This window comes from Vidua macroura, chromosome 3, assembly GCF_024509145.1.
Source record: "Vidua macroura isolate BioBank_ID:100142 chromosome 3, ASM2450914v1, whole genome shotgun sequence".
NCBI lineage: Eukaryota > Metazoa > Chordata > Aves > Passeriformes > Viduidae > Vidua > Vidua macroura.
The window spans coordinates 88,476,951-88,504,891 of record NC_071573.1 but is presented as its reverse complement, the minus strand read 5'-3'; the positions used below and the strand labels follow the sequence as shown (position 1 = coordinate 88,504,891).

At 35.8% G+C, this 27,941-nt stretch overlaps 1 protein-coding gene across 1 annotated transcript in view; it reads right to left on the bottom strand.

Moving 5' to 3' along the window:
• The window catches only part of EYS (eyes shut homolog), a 725,122-nt gene that overhangs the window by 378,518 nt on the left and 318,663 nt on the right, over nucleotides 1-27,941 (bottom strand). The window contains 1 exon segment of the mRNA XM_053974015.1: nucleotides 23,630-23,829. Within this exon segment, the coding sequence (XP_053829990.1) occupies nucleotides 23,630-23,829 (200 nt within the window).

Sequence of the window (27,941 nt, the reverse complement as noted above, 5' to 3'; positions counted from 1 at the left end):
TCCTGCTCTGATTTTGTTGGCAATAAATTCAATTAATATCTCTAATTTGAGGCTGGTTTGCTTATGACGGTATTTGGTGAGTGATCTCTCCTGGTCCTTATCTCAACCTGTGAACCCTTGGTTATGTTTTCTCTCCCCTGTCCATTTTTGGAGGGGAGTGATAAAGAGGCATTGGTGGGTATCTGGCATCCTGCTGGAGTCAACCTACTACAAGAAAGTACACACTAACTAGATTTAAGTGACTACACTTTGAAGATAGTCTAGTGAGACAAGAGACATAAAGATACAATGAAAAGACAATTTAAAGCAAGAGCCTGCCAATTCCATTTGACAGTATGTAGAAGCTTGGTGGAACTATCTAAAATTAATTATTTTCTTCAAGTAATCTATTTTCAGACATGAGACTTTTCAGAGCTAGGAATTAATACTCCAGGAAGTCAAAAATGCAGTAAAAATGGCTATATACAGTCAGGTTTAAAACTTTGCTGGAGTTTGTATAGACAGCTGCTGGTTTGCCTTTGTTAATTTACTTCCTAGTAGGTGTTATGGTGCTACATTTTGGATTATTGCTGAGCAGCTTGCACAGCCTCAGGGCCTTTTCTGTTCCTCCAACCACCCTGCCAGGGCACAGGCTGAGGATGCACAAGCAGTGGGGACAGGACACAGATGGGACTGCTGCCCCAAACTGACCAAAGGGACATCCCATAACATATGGTGTCATGCTTAGCAATTACAGCTATGGGAAGAAGAAGAGAAGGATATTTGGAGTGATGGTGTTTGTCTTTCCATGTCATTGTTATATGTCACTGATTCCTGCTTTCCTGGATATGGCTGAATACATGCCTGCCCATGGGAAGTGGAGAATTAATTTCTTGGTTTGCTTTGTTTGTGTGTGCAGCTTTGTTTTCCCCATTAAACAGTCTTTGTCTCAACCCACAAGTTTTCACAATTCTACGTTTCTGTTTCTCTCACCATCCCAACCCAGGGTAGTGAGAGCCACTGCATGAGGCTCAGTTGCCTGCTGGAACTAGCACGCAGAAGTTACAACAAAGTATTCTTCTCCAGTAAGCATTAATTAATTTTCAATGGACTGCTTTTTCATTTAAATTTACTATGATGCATAGAGACATTTAAGATATACAGCAGAAAAGCTATCCTAGAAAGTGTGTCCACCAGGCTTAAGTAATTTGCACCCAGTACATGATGCTATTTTTTTTTTTTTTTTTTTTTTTTTTTTGCTAATGAGGGAGATAAAGCCAGTCAGAATCAGTCAGAGATAAATCTAACTGGTCAGCTCACTGATTTTTTCAGTCCTCAGATTTTACACTGTACGGTACTAGCTAGTTCCATGACTAAATGTATGCCTATTGCTGATTACTATTTATAAAGAAACAGTCTTTATCATTATTTCTTCCCATCTGTGGAATAGAACTGTCATTTGATTATCTGTTTTTATGGTATCTCAAATATAAAATTATCTGAATACATTGCTTTTTTTTCAGTATTTATTAAAGCTGATGCTGGCATTCTGTACTAAGAATACAAGGATCCAGTAATAATCTTGCAATATATGAAATAATCTTTCAAGACACTGAGGCATGTCAGTCAGTGGGTAGCACACCAAAACTCACACAAAGGGGTGAACATTTTTGCCGGAAAAACCAAACATGAAAAATAGGATTTAAGCTGAGAACAGGTAACATTAGAACCATTAAAATGACACATTTCTAAAGAACCGGTTGGTCTGTGTAGCAAAGTATTTTCTCTCCTAGTTGGAAAAGTTGGTTTTGCAGTCCTGTGTGACAAGTTTTAAGCTTAAACAGCAAACATTAATGTATGTATTTTAATTCTTTGCATCCCGTACTTCAAAAAAGAAACCAAATTAGAGTCTGTTAGAGTCTAGAGTGCTAATATATGTACTTGACATCTTGATCAACTATACCATATTTGTGCTAAAGGAAAAACTTTTAAGAAGCTAGCTACATGAAGAAAGCATGAGTAAGTAATATCCAGAACTGCAATTCATAAGACTTAAACTCCGAATTGTGTAGGGAAGGTGTTCCAAATATTAAACATAGATTTTTATACTTCTAGATAATTTAATCTCTACAGAAACAGATATGAAATTTTGATTGTAGTTCCAAATATACTTTTAAGCTTTCTGTTGCCATCAATAAAACATCACAAGTAAGCACTTGCAAGTCAGTCCCCACTTTCTACCAGAAACACACACATGATTCTGAGGTAGATTTAATGATGATAGTTCAAACATACTTCAACTAAGGGTCAGGAAAGGTATTTAAATGGGAAGTTAGGAGTTAATGAACTGAAAAATCCCACAGATAATGAGCAATTCTGAGAGAAAGATACTCCAAAGTTATCTAATGAGATGACTTTAATAATGAAAATAATGGTCTACATATGTGAGACTAAAAAAGATTTCAACTTAGAAATTGTGGAGAGAAAATTGAGAAAATATAAAGAAAAATATAAAGAAATCAGATTAAACTACTATGGTGGTACTTCCAAGGTATCCTTACATACAGGAAATAAAGAAAGCTTTTAACATTGGAGATGTTTGTATCATTTATATTGTTTGTGACAAAGCTTGAGCTTAGGATACACAGCTGTGCTGAAAATCTAGAGCAAAGACTATGGAATAATTATTCACTTGATCTGCATTAGAGGAGAAAAGACTGGTAATATATATACAAATTTGTGGAAGACCAAGCAAATATAAGTTCTACAGTAATGCAGGAGAAAAACTATAAGGAGATATCTCTCCAATATTTCCCCAGTATTCACATGCTCAAGTTAACTGAAAAGATGGGTTGTCACTCTGTTCTAGGCCATGACATGCATGTGTGTTTTGACCTAGAAATATGGTTTGAATGCAGGAATATCACCCTACATTAACAATAAGTGGATAGTCAACATTAATTTCAAACAAGGTATTATGCTATTTCAAAGATTTATGAATGAAAATATAATTTATTCTGTAATTAATAAAACGTGAATTTGGAAGAAGTACAACTGTAACCCAGATACAGATTAAACAGAGTTATTTTGTCTTCAAATATGTGAAGATAGTAAAAGCAATCACTAGATTTGTGAAACAAATGAAATAAATATGAAATATAAAGTAAAATTAAAATATATTGATTTTGTGCTTTATTTAGCTTTGAATATGAATTTAACATTTTAAACTTAAATTTAACATTTTAATCTCAGTCTTCAAAGGAATATCTGCTTTTAATATATTAGGGCCAGCATTTCTGCACTTTTAATATTAGACATTAAACTATTCTTTCAAAAACTTTTACCTGACACAGGAAGGTAGTCAGCAAGGAAATGCAAAAGGGCAAACTGAATCATTTAGTCAATGAGAAAGAAAGAATTATTCAAAGACAAAACCTGAAATTAAATACATCTGTCCCCTTCCCCATGATGCCTGTTTTTTAGAAATGGAAACTAAAAGAATGAAGGTAAGCTGTAGTTTTCCTCATTGCTGCTTGTACAATTTGTTCAGTGGTGCCCTGTAGTATCACATGTGCCTCAACACAATATTTGTAAATATAAAAACACTGGAAAAATACTCAAGTACTTCAGCAGCTTTGCTGGCCTTACACCTTAATCCAGTGTTTCAAAGGTTTCTTTGTACCCATAAATGTTATCCTCAATAAAAAATGGCTTCTTTGGCTTTTATATTCCTGCATAGGCCAATGATTTTTATAAGAGCTTAAGTTGGAGAGGAACTGGGGCTGACCTAGCTGATCTTTTTTAGTCAGCAAAACATAAGAACAAGAGTTCTCTTAGTTGACACTAAAAAATCTGTCACTTTTGGTTTAGGGCAATGCTGTATCTTAGGGCAATTTATAATGAAAGGAAATTTTTAAAATTTAATTTTAAAGAGATATTAACACATAAAAATATGTCTTTAGAAATGGAAAACATTTTTTTTCTGTTTCTCTCTCCTACAAATATATTGTGTTTTCTAGTGTTTGTCTAATACTCCATGGAGTTGGGAAGAAACTAGAATACAAACGTATTCATTGGAGAGGCCATGAATAGAACAGCTGACACCAAGTCCTTCTGTTGAAAACCACTCTGTGTTACTATGAAATGAATTACCAGAAGACAAAGAAGAAAAATCTCCTTCAGCAACCAGTTAAAGGTAAGTAATGATAATGTACCTACTTTTTGCACCATTTTCAAACTGATCAAGAACATGCACAGCTAATGACACCGTGATTCATTTTCTGCTCCCAACAAAAATGCTCCCAATAACAATAAGCATATTGTTATTTATGAATAAAGTTTCTGGAAATGCAGTGATCTTAATTCCACAAATATATATCAAATGTATATTTTTCTCTTATTTTTTGAAATATGTCACATATCTACTAATTTGCAGATAAAATGAATGTTTTTATCAATCAAAGGTAAATCTTCGGTCAAGTGCAGATCCATTTAAATGATTCACAAACAACCTTAGTTCAGGATATGGGTTAACATCAACACAGGATATAAGAACAAATATATTTACTGTGACAGATCTATGCTTAAAACCTATGTGGTTCACTTCTAAGAGATTTATTAAATATTTGAACAAAGAACTGTGATGATTATTTGACCTGAGAAATTCATAATTGAATGATCCTCCAAAGCGTTCTTAGTGAATAGATTACCTTTTTAAAAATGAAACAGCAAAAATATTTTCTTGAGCATTTGGTGCTGCTATTCTGTCTACTACTGTGACTGCTGGGTACTGAAGCAGTACTTGGTTTTGTGGTTGCAGGTTTACCTGATCACTATGTAAATTAAAAAGGAGAACAGCTAAAGTGTTGCTGTGAGTCCTGAAAGCAATACTGCACAGTGGTGTCAAAAAGATGGGGATAACAATGGACATAATTTGAATTGCACAATCTTTAAAAGTGGAAATAACTTGTGACAAGATAAAATGCAGCTGGGCAAAACTCCATATGAACCCACATAGTACAAATGATCGCACATGAATTTTTAATAAAATTGACTGTACACTTTGGAGAAAACGTGAAAATCAGCAGTGTTAAAAGATCAGAAATACTTCCATATTTGTATGTTTCTTTTGCTGCTTCCATTTTCTTGAAAAATCGTTTCATAGCTTTGCCAGTGATGATCCATGTCACAGAAAATGCCATAGTGGCAATAACGAGGCATATTCTAGCAGGAACATTCTTACTGTACTGATGGCTACTTTGCACAGAAGGGAACTACTTAAATGTGAATGAATAAACATCAAAGACTAATAACACAGCAGGACTTGTTCTTTACACCACCTTGTGTAGTTAAAAACCGCTATTTCATTATGCTAATCATTTAATTCCATCTGTTGAAATCCTGCCAGCCACATGTCTAACATAATGACAGAATTTGTACTTCAGAGTGTCATTCACATGTCTACCATGCCTTTGAATTTCTTCCCATGGATAACGCTATAATTGTATAAAATAAACTGTAATACATTTCAAAATGGTAGGTGAAACATATCAATGGAGCAGCTATATCTTTTTTTAGGAGAAGTGACACAATATCTTAAAAAATAAATAAAATAGGCCTGTGCCAGCTCTGCAGACTGCAGACAGTTAGAGCCAGGTGTCTCCTCCCCTCAGCAAGTAAAACTGCTTAGGCAACTCCCAAGTACTCCCAGTGTAACATATGCTGCTGCTGCAGGTGTTGCTTTGGCAGCACTGTGAGCTTAGCTCTTATAAATGTTCTTGCTCAGTTATCATTTCGTCAGATGGCCAACTTTCTTCCTGAGGAGAAAGACAAAATGGCTGAGGCTGAACTCCAAATGTTTTGCTAGCATAGGTTGAATGAAAGTGGGGGAAATAATCACATTTCCAATCAACAAAACTAGGGTGACAAAGAAATCTGTGTCATTCAAGAAGGCACTAAGTCTGGTGAAGAAAAAGTTTATTTTGCAAGCACGTATCTCTCCAGCAGAGAGATTTATTGGTATGATTATCCTAAAACTTCTCTCAGTCTCTTCAGCCATAATACATAGGGATTTTGTAAGACAAGAAAAGGCAACAGTTTTGTTCTTGCTTAACATTGAATGCTACTTCAGATAAATGTTATTAAAGTCAGAATAACCTCTAATAACAAAATTGGTCAGTTTAAATGAAGATGTTGCTTTCCTTGATAACATTATCATGTATGTATTTGACCATGTTTACAGAGTACACTCTTCCAGATTATCTGTACAGAATGGTACAGGTAGCTGATTGTTGCATCCTGGGTTGGTTCAGTTAGGGGTTTTAATAATGTTAGTTGGCTGGTTCTATGTACCCCCATTTTCCACTCACAATGGTCTGCTCCAGGTTGTCTACCATTGGAGCATTCCCATATCAGTCTTGTGGCGACCCCCCTGTTCATTCCTGAAACTTCCATGTCAGTTACCCCATCCCGCTATTCCTATTCGTCACGGAACCCTGTACACACCCCTGTTGTTCCCGTTGGCTGCTGAGGTCCGTGTCACCCCCTGTTGCCTGTCCCCACTGGGCGAGGGGGGCTTCTGCCCCTGTCTGCCCACCCCCTATAAAACCCCATGGTTCCTTTGTCTCATCGCCATCTTGACCATGTGCGTGCTAGGAGCGGACGCCGCCCTCCACCGTGGCGGCCATGCGGGAATAAAAGTTCTCCAGCCATGCAGGACAGGGTGTGCCTTCTTTCGCCCCTTCATCTCCTCTCAGCATTGGCTACAGAACGTCAATGAGCCGGCCAACGCGGAGGCTCAACCCCAGAGCTCCGCACACATGCGGCAGCCCCGGTATCCCAGACAAAATGCAGAGCCGGGCCAGGCTCCCGAGCCGTCCGGACCGGGGCGAGAAGAACGCAATGCCGCAGCTGATATTCTAAAGAGCAAAATGCCAGCTGCTCTGTATCCAAACCAAAGATTTAAGGAGGTGATTTAAACATCAGTAAACTTTTTAACATTTTCTTTCTTTATAAAAAAAAGTGACAGGGATTTTTTTGCCTGGGTAGATAGTGATAAGGCAGAAGTTTAGTTTATGTGCTAGGAAGAAATGCTTTACTCAGAGGATAGTGAGATCTGGAACAGGTTACCTAGAAGAGTTGTGGATGCCTCATTCCTGGGGGAGTTCAAGGCTAGATTAGCTAGCGCCCTGAGAAATCTGGTCTTGTGGGAGACATTACTGCCCATGGTGGAGTTAGGGGAGTTGGAATAAGATGATCTTTAAGATTTCTTTCAATACTTTTTTTTTTTTATGATTTTATGTTGTATTGCAAAGGGAGTTAAACTGAGAAAATTTATGAAGCTTATGTTTGCTTCTTGTAAACTTTGCTTAAAATTTTAAAATGAAAGTATGTTTTCTTGCAGATGTGTATGAGGTTGGATGGAACTCTCTTCCTCTCCGCCCTAAATACCCATATACTCAGGCTCTATTAGAAGGAACAATTTGTCCCCCAAAGTTCAATTCTGGGTCCAGTATTGTTTAGTTTATTTGTCAATGACTTGATGAATGAGCAGAGGCCTCCTCAGCAAGTTCACTAATAACACAAAGCTGGGGGGAGTGGTTGACACCCCAGAGGGTTGTGCAGAGCCCTTCCTTCAGAAGGACCTTGACAAGCTGGAGACATGGGCAAAGAACTGTCCGAAATTCAACAGAGGCAAATGCAGGGTCCTGCACCTGGGCAGCTCCACAGGAAAATTAAGATGAACTCTTTTATTGTGCGGTGACTGCACACTGGAATAAATTGCCCAGAGAAGTTATGAAGTCTCTCTCACTGGAGATAGTCAAGAAGCATCTGGGCACAATGCTGTGCCATGTGCTCTAGGATGACACTGCTTGAGCAGTAAGTTTGGACCAGATGGTCCTGTGTGACCCCTTCCAACCTGATCCATTCTGTGATTCACACCCTGACTTCCATTCTAACCCCCATGATAATAAGCAAGGAGGAGATAGGCAGGAAGGGATGGAAGCTTTGACAATATATCAACTACTATTCCTGAGTCAGGGAGGTGAAAGGATGCAGGCCACACCTAAAAAAGGATTTGTTCACTACAGGACTCAGGATGCTTCCCTGTATGAGCAGAAAAAAAAATGGATCTGAATGGTAATGATTTATGTGGGCATACTAGCATGATCCCAATATATTTTTCCTCATTTGTGCTAGCTTCCAAACTCAGAGCATGGCTGTGAGATGTATTTCCTGTAGCATTTTCTTACTATTTTTACAAGTTTGGATTAAGTGCAAGCTTTTGTTTTGCAAGTCTGTGTGTATCACCTAAATCTCAATAGACTGATTCTGCTACATTTTAAACTGAGTGCTATATTGTACTTCTCATAGTTTTATTAATTGTTATGCTTTCACTTTCAGTTCATGTTGTTTCTGAACAAGTGCAAGGTTCAGAGTGTGGTCTATGCTTAATAACTTCAAAGATCTGCCTCTAGAAAATTCAGTGTGTAAAGAATCTACGTTAACAACATGTATAAATAGTAAATGATAACCCTATGCATGAGAAAACCGTTGAGTGCAGAATAGATCTAATCATGGAGATACTAAATGCTTTCAGAGAAGTACCCAATATTCAATCATGCTTATCTTGGCTGAAATTCAGTCTTTGATACCTTTTACAATAATATGATCGATCAGTGCTTGTAAGCCCTCAAGAAGTCTATTGAAGAGGCTTTGTCCTCTTGATTGGTGCTTTCTTTCTTTGACTATTCAGTATATTGTGTGAAGGATACAAAGTCAAACTAACAGGAACTTCTGAAAGAAACAGAAGGATCTACTTTGCTTGGGGGAAAACATCAATTCAAACCAGAAAAAAAAGATGAATGAAAATTATAACAGAAATTTACAAACTTTAATATTATTTTTAAAATGAAATATTGAATGTCTGTCATGTACATTGTGGTAATGTTAAATGCTAATGGTAATGGTGTCAAATACTTAACATTTAACATCCTCTTTCATGCCACATATATCATAGAATCATAGAATCAGAGAATGGCCTGGGTTGGAAGGGACCTCAAAGATTTGCAATCCCCTGCCAGGGACAGGGGCACCTTTCATTAGACCAGATTGCTGAGAGCTCCATCCAACCTGGCCTTAAACATTTCTGAGGATGAGGCATCCACAATGTTTCCAGGCAACCTGTTTCAGTGTCTCATGACTCACAGTAAAGATTTTTTCCCTAATATCTAATTTAAATCTACCCTCTTTTCAGTTTAAATCCATTTCCCCTTGCTCTGTCACTACACGTGCTCATAAAAAGTCCCTCTCCAGCTTTCTTGTAGGCTCCCTTCAGGTACTGGAAGGCCACAATTAGGTCACCCCAAAGCCTTCTCTTTTCCAGGATGAACAATCCCAGCTCTCTAAGCCCTTCCTGATAGGAGGGGTTCTTCATCCCTCTGATCTACTTGGTGGGCTCCTCTGGACTCAGTCCAACAGGTTGATGTCCCTCCTGTCCTGGGGACCCCAGAGCTGGATGCAGCACTCCATCTGGAGTCTCACAAGAGTGGAATAGAGGGGAAGAATCACCATGTCACACTATTTCAAAGTTATTATACATAAAATAAATAGTGACAGTAAATAGTGTCATTGAAGAACCATTAACATCTGCACTACCTTCAGTTTATGCTGTTATATTTTAATGCAACATTTTCAATGCCTACATTTTCAAAAATAAAATTTAGTAGCTCTGAATTGAAGACTATATATATTTTCTGAACAGCATGAAGATTCCTTGTGTATCAACTCTTCTGCCCACACATTTATAGCAACGTACAGAAGTCATTACTCATCATTTGCTTCAGAAACAAAATTTACTTTTTCCATGCAAAGGCACATTATTTTTTTACTTCCAGTGATAAGGTTTAATATAATAATTTAAACATATATCTTAAACTCTGCTTATACAGTATTTAGTTCTGGAAATGTGGATTATTCATTTATTTCTCCAGATAAACACTATTTTTGTAACAAAGTAGTGTATATAAATATGCATGTATGTGTGTATAAATATATATGTAGTCTTGCTGATGTCAGTTTTCATAATGGGATTTTACTGTAGGAATCATGAGAAAAGGAGATGCCTGAAATAATATAGCAAAAGCCAATGCAGAATTCCTCCACTCCCTGCCAGCTATTGTTGGTCTCCTATTTGAAGGATGGATATAGCTTAGAGAGGATTTTCTTTATTGTTTTGAAGCAGCTGGTTCTGAATCTAAAGAAAACATCATGCTGAGCTACCAGGAGCTGCATTCATTCTGATTTGAAAGCAGGTCATGCATTCATCTTTGCTCTCAATTTCTGAATAATCTCAGCAATATGTGCCACACATGATGCTTCAGCTCTCTGAAAAGACTCATACTGAAAAGACTCATCCTTCGCACACTTATTAGTGGTCTGGGCTTGTCTTCCTTTTACTTCAGATTCTAAGTTTGCACACTTGCCACAATGAGGCAATTGCAGTCTGCCTATGTCATTAACTGATTTTTTTTTTTTTTTCAGGTAGAAATGTTCAGCATTTCCCTCAAAACAAAGGGAAAATTGTATAATTACTGCAAATTCTGCTATTGTTTTTCAAGAGGTATCCACAGATTTGAAACAAAACCAAATGAACTGTCAGCATAATACTCAGCAACAGATTTAACAGTGCATTTTCATCTTCAACAGGAGCTTCATCACTGAGAACTCATCTGGGAAGCTATTTAGATCCTATCCCCAAAGGTGTCGATTGTTCTGTATCAGTCAGTGACATACTCAAATTAGTACACAAAAAGCTCTCAAAATTAGGAAGCATTGATTTTTACTTTTAGGTCTTTTGTTTCTGTACTGTACATCGACCAAAGAGGAAAAAGAGAGTTAGCAGCAGCAAATGGTAATTTAGCTACATATGTTTGGTAAATTCTACTCTATTCACACAGCTCTACAGCTCTAAACAATAAAGTCAGGGAAGACAATGCAAATTAGAGGCCGCTAAAATATTACACAGACTACTCCATTTGTCCCAGTTTGATTGTATAACAATTACAACAGTAATAATCAACTAAGGTGGTATGATGCTATTATTTGATCTCTTCTGCTGATAGCAGTTCACTGTAGGTATATCTGTGCTTGTGACTGAACTATAAGACAAAGCTCATGTTACTGATTTTACCACTTTATCCAAGTAAAGCATCTATTCTAATATTTAGAGATGTTCCAGCTGGGTTTATAGTGTGGAAAATTAACCATTTCTAGGTTCTACAACCTCTGCAATGTTAAGCATACTAGCTGTTGGAGGCAATCTAGAGAAAACTGAGAAGATGGAAAAGAAGGAGACAGTAAGACTAAACAAATGCTTGTGGAAGACAGACCTTGGAACAGTTTCTTCCAGACACATCTATTTAATATTTCATGAAATAAGTGTCAGAGAAAAATCAAACAAACAAGCAAACACAATCAACAAAAACAAACAGCAAAAACAAAATCACAAACAAAAACAAAACCAGTCAAAAACAAGCAAAATAAGCAGTGGCTGCCAGACTTCAGAATAACACAATGGATTCTTTTATGGGATCTTATAGGCAGTATTATCCATGAATCCAAAGAAAATAGTAACTGATGAAATATACTTTTCCATTAAGAGGCATGCTACCATGATCATCTGGATTGCCGTCATTTGCTGTTCACTAACCAATAGGACAAAGGTTAATGAATTGTGCAGCTATTATAAGAGAACAATTTATATGCTAGTGTATAAGGGTTATTGTTATCATGTTTTATAAAGAGTGTCAATTTTTAAAAAGTGTGTACCTGAAGTTTCCTAACTGCTTCAGTGTACATGAAGGAATCAGCAATGAAAATAGGCACGTCTCTATTGTGCTTATATCAGTGGTCAGCCACCCACAGTAAGTTAAGAAAAACAAAGATAATTTGTGAGGAAAATATAATGGCTGTTTTAGTACTTACAACAACATAGAAATTAAAGGTGTCAGTAGCCTTGGGTGATTTATTAGCTGGAAGAAGATTAATACTATGTTTACCTTCAAGAAGAAAAAGTGGAATGGGAGACTGCACACTATAGGCCAATTATCTTTATCTCTGTCCCTGGAAAGGTCATGGGCAAGACTTCTTGGAACCCATTTCCAAACATTTAAAGGACAGAAAGTTAATCAGGGGCATTTAACAATTATGAACTCCTCAGCTGCTCCTCATTGGACTTGCTGTCTAGACCCTTTTTCAGCTTCTTTGGACATGCTCCAGCACTTCACTGTCTTTTTTTATCATCACAGGTCTAAAACTGAACACAGAATTCAAGGTGCAACCTCACCAGAGGCAATGGCCCCTTCCCTAATCCTGCTGGCCATGCTGCTTCTGATACAAGTCAGGATGCCATTGGCCTTCTGAGCCACTTGGACACACTGCTGGCTCATGTTCAGCCGGCCATCAACCAGCACCTCCAGATCCTTTTTCTCCAGGCAATTGATTCTCATAACAACTGCAGGTACTGTTAAAGACTGAGGCAAAGAAGGCATCAAGTACCTCAGCTTTGCGTGCCTCGGTTTCCACTGTTTCCCCCCTTGCATCCAATAATGTATGAAGATTCTCCTTATCCCTCCTTTTGTTGCTAATGCAACAAAATAATATATAAATGCTATTTATAGAAATATTTTTTATGCCACTAGTAAGATTAAGTTTTACTTGAGCTTTGGTGCTTCCAATTTTCTACCTGCATGACTTCATGGCATAGAAAATCATGGAATGGTTTGGGTTGGAAGGGGACCTTGAAGATCATTTAGTTCCAACCGCTCTGCTATGGACAGGGACACTTTCAACTAGACCAAGTCCTTGTAAGTCTTCCTGAGTTGCCTGCCCCTACTTCTAAAGGTCACAGAAGGTCACAAATTCTCCTTTTTCTGAGTTCCAACCACAGGTCTCTGTTGATCCAATGTGGTCTTTATCCCTGGCACGTCTTTCAGCACATGCACAGTATGAGATGGTTTATCCATTTAATTAAGATTTTAAATAAAAAAGGAAAGTTTGCATTTCTTCAAAACAAGTGAAAACAATATTAGTTACCAATATTGGCATTCATAGAATTTCTTCCAGTGTCTGATTTTCCCCACTATCTATTTTGTCATTCAACCATATTGTACCAGAAAAATTCTCAACAGTGCCTAATGTACCATGTCTGGTAGCCTTCCCATTGAGGAGAATTTCAGGAAAACAAGCCTGTAGATTGTTGGGATTACTCACCAGTAAGCTATAAATTTAATTTCTCAGTTCAAAATGTTTTTGTTTGCCAAACATGTCAAGACTTAGAGTGAAAAACAGATACTTCTCATTTTTCCCCAGTGCCTGCAACCTCTCTAGAGAATGTATTACAATGATACAACTAAGGCATTGCACAAGGTTTATAGCATACAGGTTTTTTAAAATTTTACCATTCTAAGCTAACCTCACTGCTCGCATTGCCAATGTAGTGCCTAGAGTGCCATCTTAATTTCTTAATCTAACTAGCTGGAGATATTTAAAACTGTTAAGATATTTACAAAACATAATACAGAACAAATGTTTTTACCAACATGCAAGCGAGAGTGGGATAGAAAATTGGCTTGCACTTTTCAATTGCACCTTTAACCTTTTCTAAAACTTGGATCAAACATTACTAAATAGATGGAAGAAATGAAAATAGGAGACAACTGTTTTCTGATGAAGAAAATAATCAAACATAGTCAAAGAATTGCTGATGACTGTAGTCTCTTCACTCTTTTTTGGCCCTCTGTACATGTTATTATTTTTAGTTTTTATTACCCTTTACAAATCAGTTTAATATTTAGAATAAAAAATAAATATTTTCATTCCAACAGACCACTGGCAGTAAAGAATTATGTTTTATGCTCCTTACTTTATAGCTTTGCAATTACTTACTGTTGGTCCTCTGTATTTACTTGGAAAGCAAAGATGGCCGAGTTTGTTTCCTGAAGTCTTTCTGTTCTCTTTATTTATTATTTGAGAGAAAACAGCAAATACATTTCTTACTGTAAGGCCATCACAAGTAGATTGTTGATGAGAACATGAGAAAAATAATAGGAATACTTAGTAGGAACCAAAGTACCTAGTATCTGAAGAACATATTCAGCAACACTCACAGAGAAAAAGAGCACCTGCAATCATGCAGTAGTGTTTCAGGGACACCTATCCAGAATGACTTATACTCACTTTGTAAAACTGAGTTCTGGAAGAAATCAAAACAAGGAGACATATAAAGCAATATTCATGACCTACACAACACTATTAGAGATGAACAGATGAACAATTTTTAATGGTAGACTTGTGAGGGAAATCTTAGAAAGGATTTGAAATTTAGTGGATACAGAAATGTTCATATTTAATGCAAAAATGTTTTAAAATAACCTTTATGAAGGATATTGAACTTATGCTTCAGGGAAATCACTGCTTCCAACCAGTTAAAGTAAGATTTATCTGTGGTGGTAGATGAAGAGTTGTGGAGAAAAATATTTTTCTACTGAATTCCTCAGGCATTCCTCTGAAATCAGTATAAGATCAGATAGAGAACAAAATGAGGCTGAGGTGTGACACAAAATGGCAGTTCCTATGTTCCATTTTCTCTCCTGTAATTCTCTAACACATTAATGAGTACAGAGAACTTCAATAGTAGACAGAAAGTTATTGTAAATTTTATCAACAATGAAAATAAACTTTTACTTCGATATTCAAACCGTGAGGATGATTATTTTACAATAGTTATTAATCCTGTTGCTATCATTAGTGCTTCCTAAGTTATGGTTACTTCAGCATGAAGTAATTCAGGTGTACACAGTTGGAGAATAAAAAAAATCTGTAGCTGGTATTACCTAGTACTATGTACTACATTATCTTCTGAAGGGAAATGATTATTCCCCTGGGTTGAGCTCCCAGGAAAAGCACTGAATTCACCAGGGCAGATTAATAGAAACTGGGTGAACACTGATCTTTAGCTGTATCCTACAGAACTGAAATTGAGATTTTCCAGCATGAAATCTTCAGGATATAGCAAAGCACTTCAGGTAAACCCATGAAAAGAAAGAATATTTAATTCCAGTTACATTAATATACACAGTTTATGACACTTAAAAGAATTTATAATAGAATTACATTGTGTGTCGCATTCAGGCATAGAACACAATGCCTATATATTTAAATTTGAGTAAATAGAAATAGTATTTGTAATTACTAAAGGGTTTTATGGTAAAAAGTATCCTTCCAGTATTGCTACTCAGTCAGATGCACTTATTTATAGAGTAAAATTCTAAGGTAGTAACTAATCATATGCATGCGTACTGGCATATACATGTGCTTATAAAATGTTGTATGGCTCCCCTGGAGACTAATTCTGAAATTTCCATTTTAAATGCTGAACTTAGATAGAAAAAAACATTTTTATTATTATTATGGGCTTTAAAATTAACGATTTACCTTGATAATCCCCTCTTTTTTTCCTTTCTTTTTCCCTTGTCTATGTCCTTCCCCATCTCTACAAAGCATCAGTCTATACATCTGAAAGACAATGGGAGCCTGCTCTTTAAGAAAAAAAAATTAATACATGCTCTAATTTTTTTTCAAACCTACTTCATTTTCCTACCTTTGTAAATGCAGGCTACAGTAAAATTAAATAGGCATAAGCTACCCTTCAACTTTTTCAATAAATGTACTTTAAAAAGCAAAATCAATCAATCAGTCATTCAATCCATCAAATAAAACCTGCAGAAATTATATTGTTTTAAGCAATGACCAGAAATAGACAGGCCTTAAATTTTTTTGTGCTACCAAGGTCAATGGACAAGTTAGAAGAAGCCTTTTTTATACAGACAAGTTGAAATGGTAATACTTCTATCTTGGCCTTAAAATAAGGAGTAATATTTTTCATTGCTTTTTGATAGTTCTTGTAACAATTTTTATTGTAAAAAGTGAGCATATACATCTACTAATTAAAAAATACCCTCAAGGATTCTACAGTAAACTGTTGTCTTGTAGTCTGAGTTAGCAGACCTCATATGAAGTACAGTCTTCATTATTTTTCAAATTGAGGGCTGTCACTCAAGACACAAGGTAGTAAATTTCTTATGTTTGCAAAATGCCAGTAGGTTTGAACTCTGCAAAACAGTAAATAAGGGATTTTAAACAATAACATATTAAACATTGTCAACGGTCACATTATATGACTTGTTAATATAATGTAACCAAGTACAGTAATCTTATTTTTAAGTGATGTAAATTAAGTGATAGGTTTGTTGCTGCTTTTGTAAACAGTCACTATAAAATACTCTTAGCAGTATATTTGTCATTTTTGTATATGTGCTTAGAATATATATTTTAGAAAGAAAAAAAAGAATGCCACAAATATCACAAAGATTTGAAGATTAACAGCAAAAATATCAATAGTGACATGTCTTTGAACCACTTGTAACATGCCTTAGTATTTCATATGGTATGCTGAATAAATAAGCAGCATATTATATCGTAAAGCACTGTGAAATTTTAAGTATTTTTCTAGGTCTTGGATTTTACTTAGGCATTCATATTTTGGGTAAGTTTGAATTAAATATTCTCTGTGTTTAACTAGAAAAAAATGTTCTGTAACAGGTACATTCCCACCTGCTCAGTCCCTTGTATAAGGAGGATGTGAATGTGATTCCCACTAGCTATTTTTATTTGATTTCTGTATCATAAAATCACAAAACAACTTAGCTATAAAAACAAAGCCAAAATGCTAAACCAATACATACATAGGGTAGAGGCATCCTGTGTCTTTTAGGGCAATGAATTTTTTAAAGGTTTGCTTAGAAAATAGAATATAACAATTGGCAATAGCTATTCAGATGTAAGATTTAAAATGGTTTTTTTCTGGGACTGGGCAGATGGGTGATTTGTATTAGATTTTTTTTGCTTTTGGGTCTGTTTTTATTCCTACTAGATTTTAGTGCCTCATTTCCAGACACTGCTGTCTGCATTTTTGTAGACAATGCTAATTCTCTAGCAGACTGCACTTTACTGTTGAATTTTAGAACAATAAAATGATAAGGAGAGTGAGTAATTTTAACTAGATGAAGTGCTGCCATTGTAAATATCACTAGTAAATGTTGAAAAATGATAGAGCATGCATTTATTTAAAAAAAAATATATATAGTCATGTTTGGGATATGTGTCTTAATGCTTTGCCTTTCTTCATGCTCCACTTTTACAGCTTCTAGTCATTTTCAATTTTCTATATTTCCCTTTTCTTATTTAATTAGCTAAATATCACAGTGGGTAATGAAAATTGTTTGATATGTTTGAATATCAAAATATATAATCCACTTGAGTGACAGAATGATAATTTTCCCCTACCTTTGCCCAGAAGCTCTAGGAGACAGGTATTCTGTCAGGCATATTGTACACATTAAACACCTTCAGATACATTATTTGTTAGGTTTACATACTTATTCCAAATCCGGTGATCTTGACCTTCTGGTTAATTTGCTAATACAGGCACAACCCCTCTAAAACAGATCTATTGCCTCATTATGACTATGGAAGATTCCTTTACCCTTCATTCAACAGCATACAAAAAGAGCAACATATAAATTAAATATTCTTCTCAAAAATATTTCTAAAATAATTCTGAAAAATAATTCACTTAGAGAACTACTTTTTTTTTTAAACTACATGCTAAGCTTCTTTTGATTACAGTTACAGAACTATAATCAAAGTTTATAGTTCAAAGTGTAGAGGCATGTTAATAGTTATTAAATGCAGTTTACTAAAGTAATTTTTTATACTAGCAGGTATAAAATAAGGACTATGATGGATTTGGTTTTTTTTCCCCTTATATTCTTGTCATGTAAGTAAGAAAAATACAGGACATGATGTGCATTTTTATTATACTATTTCATTTGATAGTGTTACAGTTAGTATTTTTCACATGAAGACACCAGCATTTGTCATTATAAAATGGATAAATAACTAGAAATTATGATTAACATAATTTCCTATTCTTATTTATCTGATGGTAAGAATGAGATTTTGATTAAATAAAAAAATGTGATGTAATGAAAAATCATGTAGACACATATTTATATTCATTTTATATTTATATACATAGATATAAAATAATGATACATACAGTAGTATAGACACGCGTAGCATGCTAACTTTGTCTAACTATTCTCCATGGAAACAACATCTTAGTGATCAGCCAGCTAATAATATTGAAACACCTGTGCTCCCTTTCCTCACAGCATTAGTGAAAAGTTAGTTGCTTTTGTTATGGGAGGAATAGAGAAGTGGAAAAAAACTGATGCCATTGTATAAATCACAGAGTGGCCCACAGCCTGGATACTGTGTGTACTTCCTGTCCTGTTGTGTTAGTAAAGGAAAAATAGTAATTAAAAAGTCTTGGAAAAGGGCAACAAGGATGACTAAAAGTTTGTGATGGCTTCTGAAGGGGGAAGGACTGGGAAAACAAGAAACCTTTACCCTAGAAAGGAAGAGGTATAGAGCAATGTGGCAGTGGCCCACAGGAACAAGGAAAGCTTGGCTTGGAATCCTCTTTTCATTTTCCTTTTCCACACTAGATATGGGATAAAGCTGGCAGCAGCAGTAGTTAAAATTTTTTAAAAGGGAGATATTTTTCCATGCAACAGATGAGACCTGTGGGTCAGTTTGCTGTACAGAACAGCTGATATGGGCAGGGATCTGTGGAGATTGCCTAGTCAAAGCCCCCTCCTCAGAGGAAAAGTTTATATATGTTCAAGGGAAGATGGTGCAAGTAGACACTCACTGACTTTCACTGAACAAATAAAAACAGGCTCAGGAAAACTCCCATTTGAGAGAACATAAGAAAGTACTGGAGGACAAATAATGTGCACATTTCTTTTTTTTTTTCCTGGCAATCCCCTTACGGCCACTGCTGGAAATAGCATACAGGGTTATATGGTTCTTAGATTGAATCCATACACACTTCCTTTTGTTTTCATGTAACCTAATATACATACACACAATGCAAACACTAAACTTTCATGCTTCACTAAGTGTAAAAAACTAGGCAGTCAATTATGAAATCAGCTAAATCCATCTTGTTATCTACATATAAATGGAGTGGCATCTGTTCTCATAGACGAAACAGAGTGTTCGGCATATATATTCATAGCTCATATAAATGTGAGAACCTATTGTTTTATTACTTGCCAGTTTTAAGAGATTCTAATGGTCTAGTGAAGTTGCTTCTTCCATATTAAAAATTTACTTGCTTCTTACATTTATTTCAGTGTGCTGAGGAACTTAGATGCATAGCTCTATGTAATGTGCATTCTGCAACTTTGGTCAGACCTTGAAAGCTGTCTTTCTCTATCTAAATAAAATGAAGCTTTTCAATTAGCAATCTTCCAGCAGAAGCATGATTTTTCTGTTACCCAGCATACAGGACCTGAGTAAGCCTCAAAACAAATACTTTACTATTAAATAACTTTTTGAGTTGATGGGGGCACACAGCTCTGTAAATGTTCCCCATGTAAAGTCTTTTGAAATACAGAACTTTTTGTATATTGCCTGGAGGTAGAGAAAACATGAACAACTCCAAAGAATAGCTCTATTTCCTTTGGGGTAAAAGACTGACTGTGCAGTACTGATAAATCACATTTCTGCTAAAAGATACTTAAGAAATCCTAAACAAGTTTGATTATGAAAAATAATTTTTTTGATACAGTTGCCTAGGTTGCCTTACAAGACTGTGTGTGAGAGGATGGATTTTGATAGAATAGAGATAGTGCTGAAGGTAATCTCACCTCTGAGGAGGTGCAGCTGTACTAATTACCAAAGAATAGGAACAGCCTTGCCTTTAATAGGTCACAGCTGTGTCCAAAAAGGATGGGTGTTATAAAAGAGTGGGTTAAGTGGTTGAGAGGAGAGTTGGTGTCAGTTGGCTGTGCTGCTGTGAGGAGTAAGGGTGAGGTGGTTGTGCAAGGGACAGTAAGGGTTAGGCAGTAGTGTGGAAGGAAGAGAAAAGGAGTCAGTGTTGTGAGGAGCTGCCCATGGGCACTCACAGAGAGAAGGTATGAAAGTTTTACAGCAGGATGATAAACTAATGGTGACAGTCAGTTCCCATCCACCGTTGACTGCTGCCAAGCACCTGACACTAAGGTCCCCCCCACAACTGTTCATATTAGTAGTATATTGTTTATCTTATACAAACTCTATGACAGTTCTACACTACCATTTCTTATCTTATATGCTGTCTGCGTACCACAGACACAGAGTAATACATCTTCCAGACTCCATTTTTTTGCTCATAGAGCCTCTCCATGTTTGAATTGTTTAAATCCCTTTCCTAGATCCCTGTAGAGGTCCTAGCTAATTATGAGGACTGCTGCTTTCTCAAACAGATCAAGAAAATAAGAGCACATAGGTACTAGAAACAAGATGCTGTAAAATCTAAACTCAGCTTCATTATCAGTAGAATAAAAGAATAGATAGATAGATATAATAATGAATGTTTAAAAATAATTACATTTTAGTTGGAGGAAATGTAGAATAACATATTCCCATTTTAGATTTTTTTTCTAAGATCTCATGAGCTGAAGGAAGAAAAAAATTGGCATTTTTTTGATCAGTAATTCTGTTGATCAAATATTCACACTTACCTCTCTTGTGTATAAAATAATCTTGTAAAGATACTGCCAAAAAAGCTTCAGTTCTGAAAAAAATTATGTAGTTAAATATAATCCAAAAAATGGATTTAAAAAGCACCAGTCCTCCTTTGTGAATCAAAAGATAGAGTCAAACTTACTTGTGGCACTACACATCTCTCAGACCCACAAACAATAAATACATTAAATTTATATTCAAGAATATAATCTAAGGCAAGACCTGTCATAGGACTGTTGATATTATTTTCACCTGATCAGGCTGAAAGCACTACACAGTTAATCCTTCCAAGACACTATGACTTCTGAACCTAATCAACAGGGAGTACTTGAAATGAACACTTGAAAAAGGCCAATGCAAGAATTAGAGGGGAAGGAAGAATTTTTTTTCTCATTATTATGACTACATTTTGAAATACCAAACTAAACAAACTGAATGGTCTGGGACTAAAAGATGCAAAAGTGGAGATGAGCCAACTGTGGATTAAATAAAATGAGAAATTTCAGAATATTTTATGTAAACAGTTTCTCTTCCCCAGAATACTTGGAACATTCCATGAAAAGGCTTTGGAATTCCTATTACATATTCATTATATCAATCATATGATTGTTGGATTGAATTGTCTTCTGAAAGGCCCCCTGGGCCCAATGTTATCTTTATTATTAATTTGCTGATTCATGTAGTGTTTACTGTTGTGGCAGCCAGCACCTTTAATTGAGAAGACTGAACTACAAAGGAAGGTAGGTGGGCATCTTTTCAGATGGTAATCTGTTTCCTGAAGCACTGATTCAGTGGCAATCTGCCCAGGATAGAACTGAATTACAACTCCCAGCATCCCTCTAATTTCCAATGAGTTGTTTTATTTTTAAACCAAGGTTTGAAGACAGAAAGATATTTCAGATAACACACAATTCAAGGACTATCTCAAAGGGTATTTTTTATATTCATTTCACAAGAAGCCTGTAGGGTTGTTCATGTAATTGATTCACGCATAATTCAAGGAAAGTTGAAGTGTTCATTGTACTACTGAGTAAAATATCACATACATCATAGATGAAGCTGGCAGTGTTGCTCACAGTTAAGGTAGCATGGCACTTGCCCATTACTGGACCATTTTCATTGCTTCCTATTTTTTGATCTACCAGCCACAAAATCAAAACATTCGAAGACATATCCCCAAAACAAGAAGACTCTAAGCAATACTGGATTAAAGAAGTCCTTTTGCTGCCCATTCCACAGTGTAACAGGCATTAAGACTCATTATTTATTTGAATGTTTGTGTTGTTTTGCTAGAGTAGGAGATATTTCTCCCTTCCTTTTTTTTTTTTTTTCTCAATTCTATTTTCCTGTTCTCTATATAACTCCTATCAACCAGTTTGTACATGAACAATGTTCAGACTGCTTAAAACACATAAATGGAAGGGTACAAAAGGAGTAAGGGTTCACATTGTAACATTCACAGCACAGTAGCAAACCTGACTTTATGATCTTTTTATGTTTCTTACTTCTATTTGTAGACATTACTTGGAATTGTAGCACCTGATGAATGATAAGAAAGGGAATTATATCCATTTTCTAAAGCATATCAATATAGGAGATTAAATCAGCTGAAAAAAAGTCCTTTCCCTGGACCCCATCAGAAGAGACTTGTATCAAATATGTCACTTCTTTTTGCAGGATCACAACTGTATCTTACATCAACCTACCTTACTGTAGTATTATAACACTCATGAAAACCTTTGTAATCTTGGCAACACTAAAAATTCAGATCATAATTCCTTTCAAGTTCCCTGAATCTGGTTTCATGAAGTCTTCATGATGGTCAATGCTGGGCTCAGAAGCAAGTGCAAGGTAAATATCCTTACAATGTTTGGTGTAAAATCTCAAGCAGAAGAGGGAAAAAATATAGGCAATTAATTTAATTCAGAAGATTCATCTGTGAAAGGTGAAAGGGTGGTGCAGTGCTTAAGTTTGAAAAAGGAGTCTAGAGTGAACATGAGCTGGGAAAGAAGAAACAGGAGAATGCACAGGATTGAATTTTCAAACTGGCCATCAAACAATGAGCAAAACAGGTTATGAGACATCTGAGTCACAACAGAAGTCTTTGTGCAGGTAGTAGCCCTCTGCAGAATCAAGAGAGGGTGAATTACTTAAGCATGTATTGAAAGGTCTAAGCTAAACCATAATATTTTTTGAGTTGTCATGAGGTAAACACTATTTAATATTTTCATCAATGACATAGATAGTGGGATTAAGGGCACGTTCAGCCAGTTTGCATATGACACTGAGCTGCAGTTGATTCACAGGAGTAAGGTACCCAGAGGGACCTTGAACATATGATTTTATAGGAGAAGATATTTATATTTCTCTCTTAAGAATGTTTATGAAATAAGTTCTTAGTATTTAATATTTCTACAAATGTAGCAATTGAAAAGGGACTTAAATATTAAGATTTGACATAATAATGTAAACAGTCTATAAAGTAGCCTGATTTTAAACCCATATTACAAGTATATAAGATATAAAATTACATGCATTTAGGCAGAAGTCTAACATCTGGAGAATGATGATGATGGATCTTAGAACGTTGTTTTGGATATGTGTCTGTGCACAGATAGCATGTAAATTACCTGTCATCTAAATCTGATTGCAAGTTCATTTTCCCTTTGAGTATGAAGCACATGAGTACATACATAACAGTAACAAAATAATTTTAAATATTTTAGGGTCACTTTATGTTAGACATTTCCACATATGATTCTGAAAACCACTAGAAAATAATTTTTTAAATAGAAGGGTCTGATGTTAAGCAATGAATGGCTTAAGATAACAATATTTTTGACCACGAGATTGAGCACCAAATCCATTTGATTTCATATAGTGCACATGGTATCAGTACTGCCCTGAAATATTAGCAAATCAATGTGTATATGACAATGTTCATACTAACCTGCAATGAAACGTTCTTCCAGGTCCATCAACACATACACCTTCATTGTAACAAAGAACTGAGTTCAGTGTGGACTCACTGCAAACATCAACATCAACTTCACAAAACCTGCCAGTGTAGCCACTCATGCAAACACAAACAAATGCATTGATGGCATCTTGACAAGAACCTCCATTAATGCAGGGAGCAGATTCACATTCCTGAGAAGAGAAATAATAATACATTGATTACACATTTTAAAACATCTTTAAAACACATTAATTACTCATTTAGCTCAACAACAAGTGCAAAAGACTGAATCTGGAGATTTGAAAGAGTATTGGACGTTTTTATTGTCTGATAAAGAGAAATCTCCACTTTGACACAATTTTTTTTTATATAGGGATCCTTTAATTACAACTCACACTCACTATACTTGTTGCAACTCATTAATCTTGCAGATATGCAAATATAGCTTTATATAGGTAGTCTTACAATCAAAAGTATGCAATCTTAATTATGATTAAATTTTTAAAGCATGTTTGAGCCAGTCTTACAATTATTTCCTCTAATTTTTTACATTAGGGCCTACTGCTGCAAAAGAAACACAGTAGTAAGGTAATTATGGAGAAAATAAAGAATTACTTACGTAAATGAATGCACACAAGCATTTATCAGTATTTCCTGATAAATGTTTTCTCATTATCAATTAATGCCTAATATTGCAAATAGAAACATGTTTATGTGTTCACATAATAACAATTTCCTCTGATAAGGCTAATGTAAAAATCATCAAATTCAAACCACACAAACTAAGAGCAAGTTAATATTTCTCCAGAATTACAGGAGAGTTTAGTTACTGCAATAGATAGTGCAAGAAATGTGTGTTTGCCCTTGATCACAGAAACCTAGGTTTTACCTGTATCCCAAAGGAGTGGTATTTTGCAGCTGCAACCCAAATAGTCTAGCTAAATCCAGTATTTTAAATTTATTTTCACACTCCTATAACTTTAGAAGGTTTAATTCTTTAAGGATATCCAAGGGCACTCACATTTCCTGCAGGTACTACAGTAGCTTTGACAGAATGTAAATGTAGATATCCATGGGGAATTGTGAGAAAACAACTTATTTTCCTATAAGCTCTCCAGCTGGGTTTATATAGGATGATTTATTAGTGAGCATTACATAAGCTAATTGAATTATATATCCCACAGGAAGATGGAGACAGCCCTACAGACTGCCAAAATTTCTGTGTCTAGGTTTTAGAAGTAGTCTTTTGCTATATTAATTACTTTTTTTTTTTTGGAAGACAGTAGTGTTCTTTTTTTTTGTTAAAAAATCTCAATTCTCAGTTCCAACTCTCTGATTTGTTTCTATTCCATTAATTTGTCCCCTCTTCTTAATTTTGTATTCACTTCTACTCCACACTAAAAACTGAAAATTTATTCTCATTAGCAGATTAAATTAAATCTACATTAATTAACAGATCAAATTTTTACTTAATTATGATTCAAAAGTTAAATTCCAAAAAATACTGAAATCATCAAAGTAACTAAGGATAAATTCAAAGCTCAGACTAAAGTTCATAGTTCACTGTCACAGTTGTACCAAGTTTTGAACAACACAAAACCTTTTTATTTTCTTTTGTGAAATGTATTATTATTTTAAGAATTTACAGTAAGATAAATGTCAGACATTTTGTAGGAAAGAAATCACACCTATCACTTACATTCACATCAGTACATCCTGATGTACTGCAGTTAAAAGTTTGGCATTAGACTTGCAAAAAGCCAGAGTACACTATTACCAGACATGTTAGTCTACACTGCTCTTAAGTCATGCAAGAAAATTTTGTCAGCATAAAGAAAGAACGATGTCAAAAATGCCACAAATAACTTTATCCCAAAGTTTATGAGCTACCACACTACCACCAAATGCTGTAGTTGGTAGTCTAAAGAACAAGAACATGAGATGACAAACTGAAGTTGCAAGACAACAGTTACCAAGTTTTACCTATCTTAGATCCCACCAGAGACTGATTTTACAGCATGACGTTAGGAAATAGCTGGCTCTGCAGAAAAGTCCCAGCTACCCTGATTATCTGAAGACAAGTTCATTGAAACATCAATGCTATTTTCATTTTGTCTTCCTTTATATACTAGGAGATTGAATCTTAACTATGACCCCTAATCAGACAGTTGCCAAATTGCAGCAACAATAGGGACTCACAGTCCTAGAAATGTTGCCTCTCTTCTTCAGTACAGTAGGAGAAAAATGCTTTCTTGGTCACTTCAGTTGCCCAGTTTCCCAACCTAATAATATATAATTCTAACCTTTTCTTGCTTAGAAGTAATCAGATAAGGAAAATTGCATTTGAATAACTAAGAAAAATGAAAACTACAAGAATAATATTCACAAAGATGGGTCATTTTAGCTTTTCCAAAATGCAATTTTGTTGATATATAGAAGTGTCACAATAACCAACTTATTTATATTTAAATTTGTAGTTTCTTATTTTCATGGAATCTTTTCAATCTTTACTAAATCTGGAACTTTAACAGGAATTTAAAAATACATAATTTTTAAGCTTCAGAGACAAAATCTTAATCTGACAGCAAACCTCTTAAGAATTTGTGCAACTTCTACCAATAATTTACTAGAAATAAATGTTTAGAAACAATCAAACAAAAAAGAGAGCCAAAACCACACACACACAAAAACCACCCAAAAACAAACAAAAAAAACCCAACCAACCAAAAATAAACCACAACAAAGAAAATAATACCAAAATGAAAGTCCTCCCAAAAGGCATAAAATTACTTTCAGCTCTGAGTTGAACTTTTCAGCAGAATTATTCCATTTAGAAAGCAGAGAACATGCTGAAAGCTCCAGGGCCCACTGAGCAGTCATAACAATGAGAGGTCACGAAGCGACAGCTTCGGCTCCCAACTTGTTTTCTTCTTCAGGACTTTCTACAAACGTCCAGTACTCCTTTTAATTACTATTCTCTAAGATTTCTTCATTTTTTTCAAGCCCTACTTTCATTTTTAGTTTCCTCTGAGAACACTGAAAGTCTCTTCGGCTAGCCCAGCTGGGAGCAGGAGGCCCAAGGCAGTGGCAGTGTTGGGTGCAGCTAAGCCCACAGCCGGGGCAGCGGCAACGTGTTTAGGAAGTGTATAAAAATGTGCAGAAAAGCATCGGAGACAGGAGTGAGGAAAAAGCATGAAAAAAACCCTTGCAGGTTGAAAGATCAGAGAGATTAGAAAGATCCTCAAGAAGACCATTTTGAAGCAAGTTGGCTCCTTCTAGCCCACAAATGACCACACAGGAGCATGTGTCCACACTGCCACATGTCTGACCATCACACACACACAGCAGGTAGATGTGCCCTGAAGGAAGTTGCAGCCCGTGGGAGAGCCCATACTTGACCATGCTCATGGCAGGAGCTGCAGCCCCTTGAGAGGAGACTCTGCATAAACAGGTTTTCTGGCAGGTTGGAGGGAAAGTCTTTTAGTTTTTCATTAACAGTAGTTTAAATTATTCTTTCCTGGGCTGAATCTATTTTTCTTGTGACAGTAATCAGTGATCATGACCAATCTTCCTGGCCTTATCTTGACCCACAAGCTTCTCTTCATATTTCCTCACTCTTTCCTGATAAGGAGGGGGAGTGCAGGAGTGGCTGTGTGGATGTGTGGCAGCCAGACAAAGGGAACTCACTACATTTGGGTGTTCGTAGGCTGTAGAACTTTCTTTTGTGTCCAATTAGAGCAGGTAACCTGTCCAAATGCCTAGCTTTCCTGTGCCCATCATTGCCCTTTTTCTTTTTCCCTTTCTGTTTCGTTTGTTCCATTCAAGGGCAGCTTCAGTCAAATCAGGGCTACAGCCATACACAGACAAGGAAACCAGGACTGAAAAGCTGCTCCTATGGCCTTATCTTCTCATCTCCTTGTTCTGAAGGGGTTTGTTGCTTGCGCTGTCACTGAAATACCCCAAAATGCCCCACCCTTATTGACTTTAGCTGAGGTGCTCTGCTGATTCCCAAACCTTATTCACATGTGTAAGGGATGCCCAGCACTCACACTTTACAGCATACCAGTGCTCCCCTTCCCAGCTTGTCTTTCAAAACATGGATGGCTTTCATAAGCTCCAATGCAAAGAAATTATTTAATAAAAATTATGGAATTGTAATAATTTGTATAGAGTTTTTATCAACTCTTCACTGGTCTGACACACTTTATTCTCATCCAAATATCTTTTGAATTTTCTCACATGTGACCTCCTAGGAGGTCAGAGGGCTTCCTTTGAGTAGGCATTTCTTATTCTGAATTTGTTG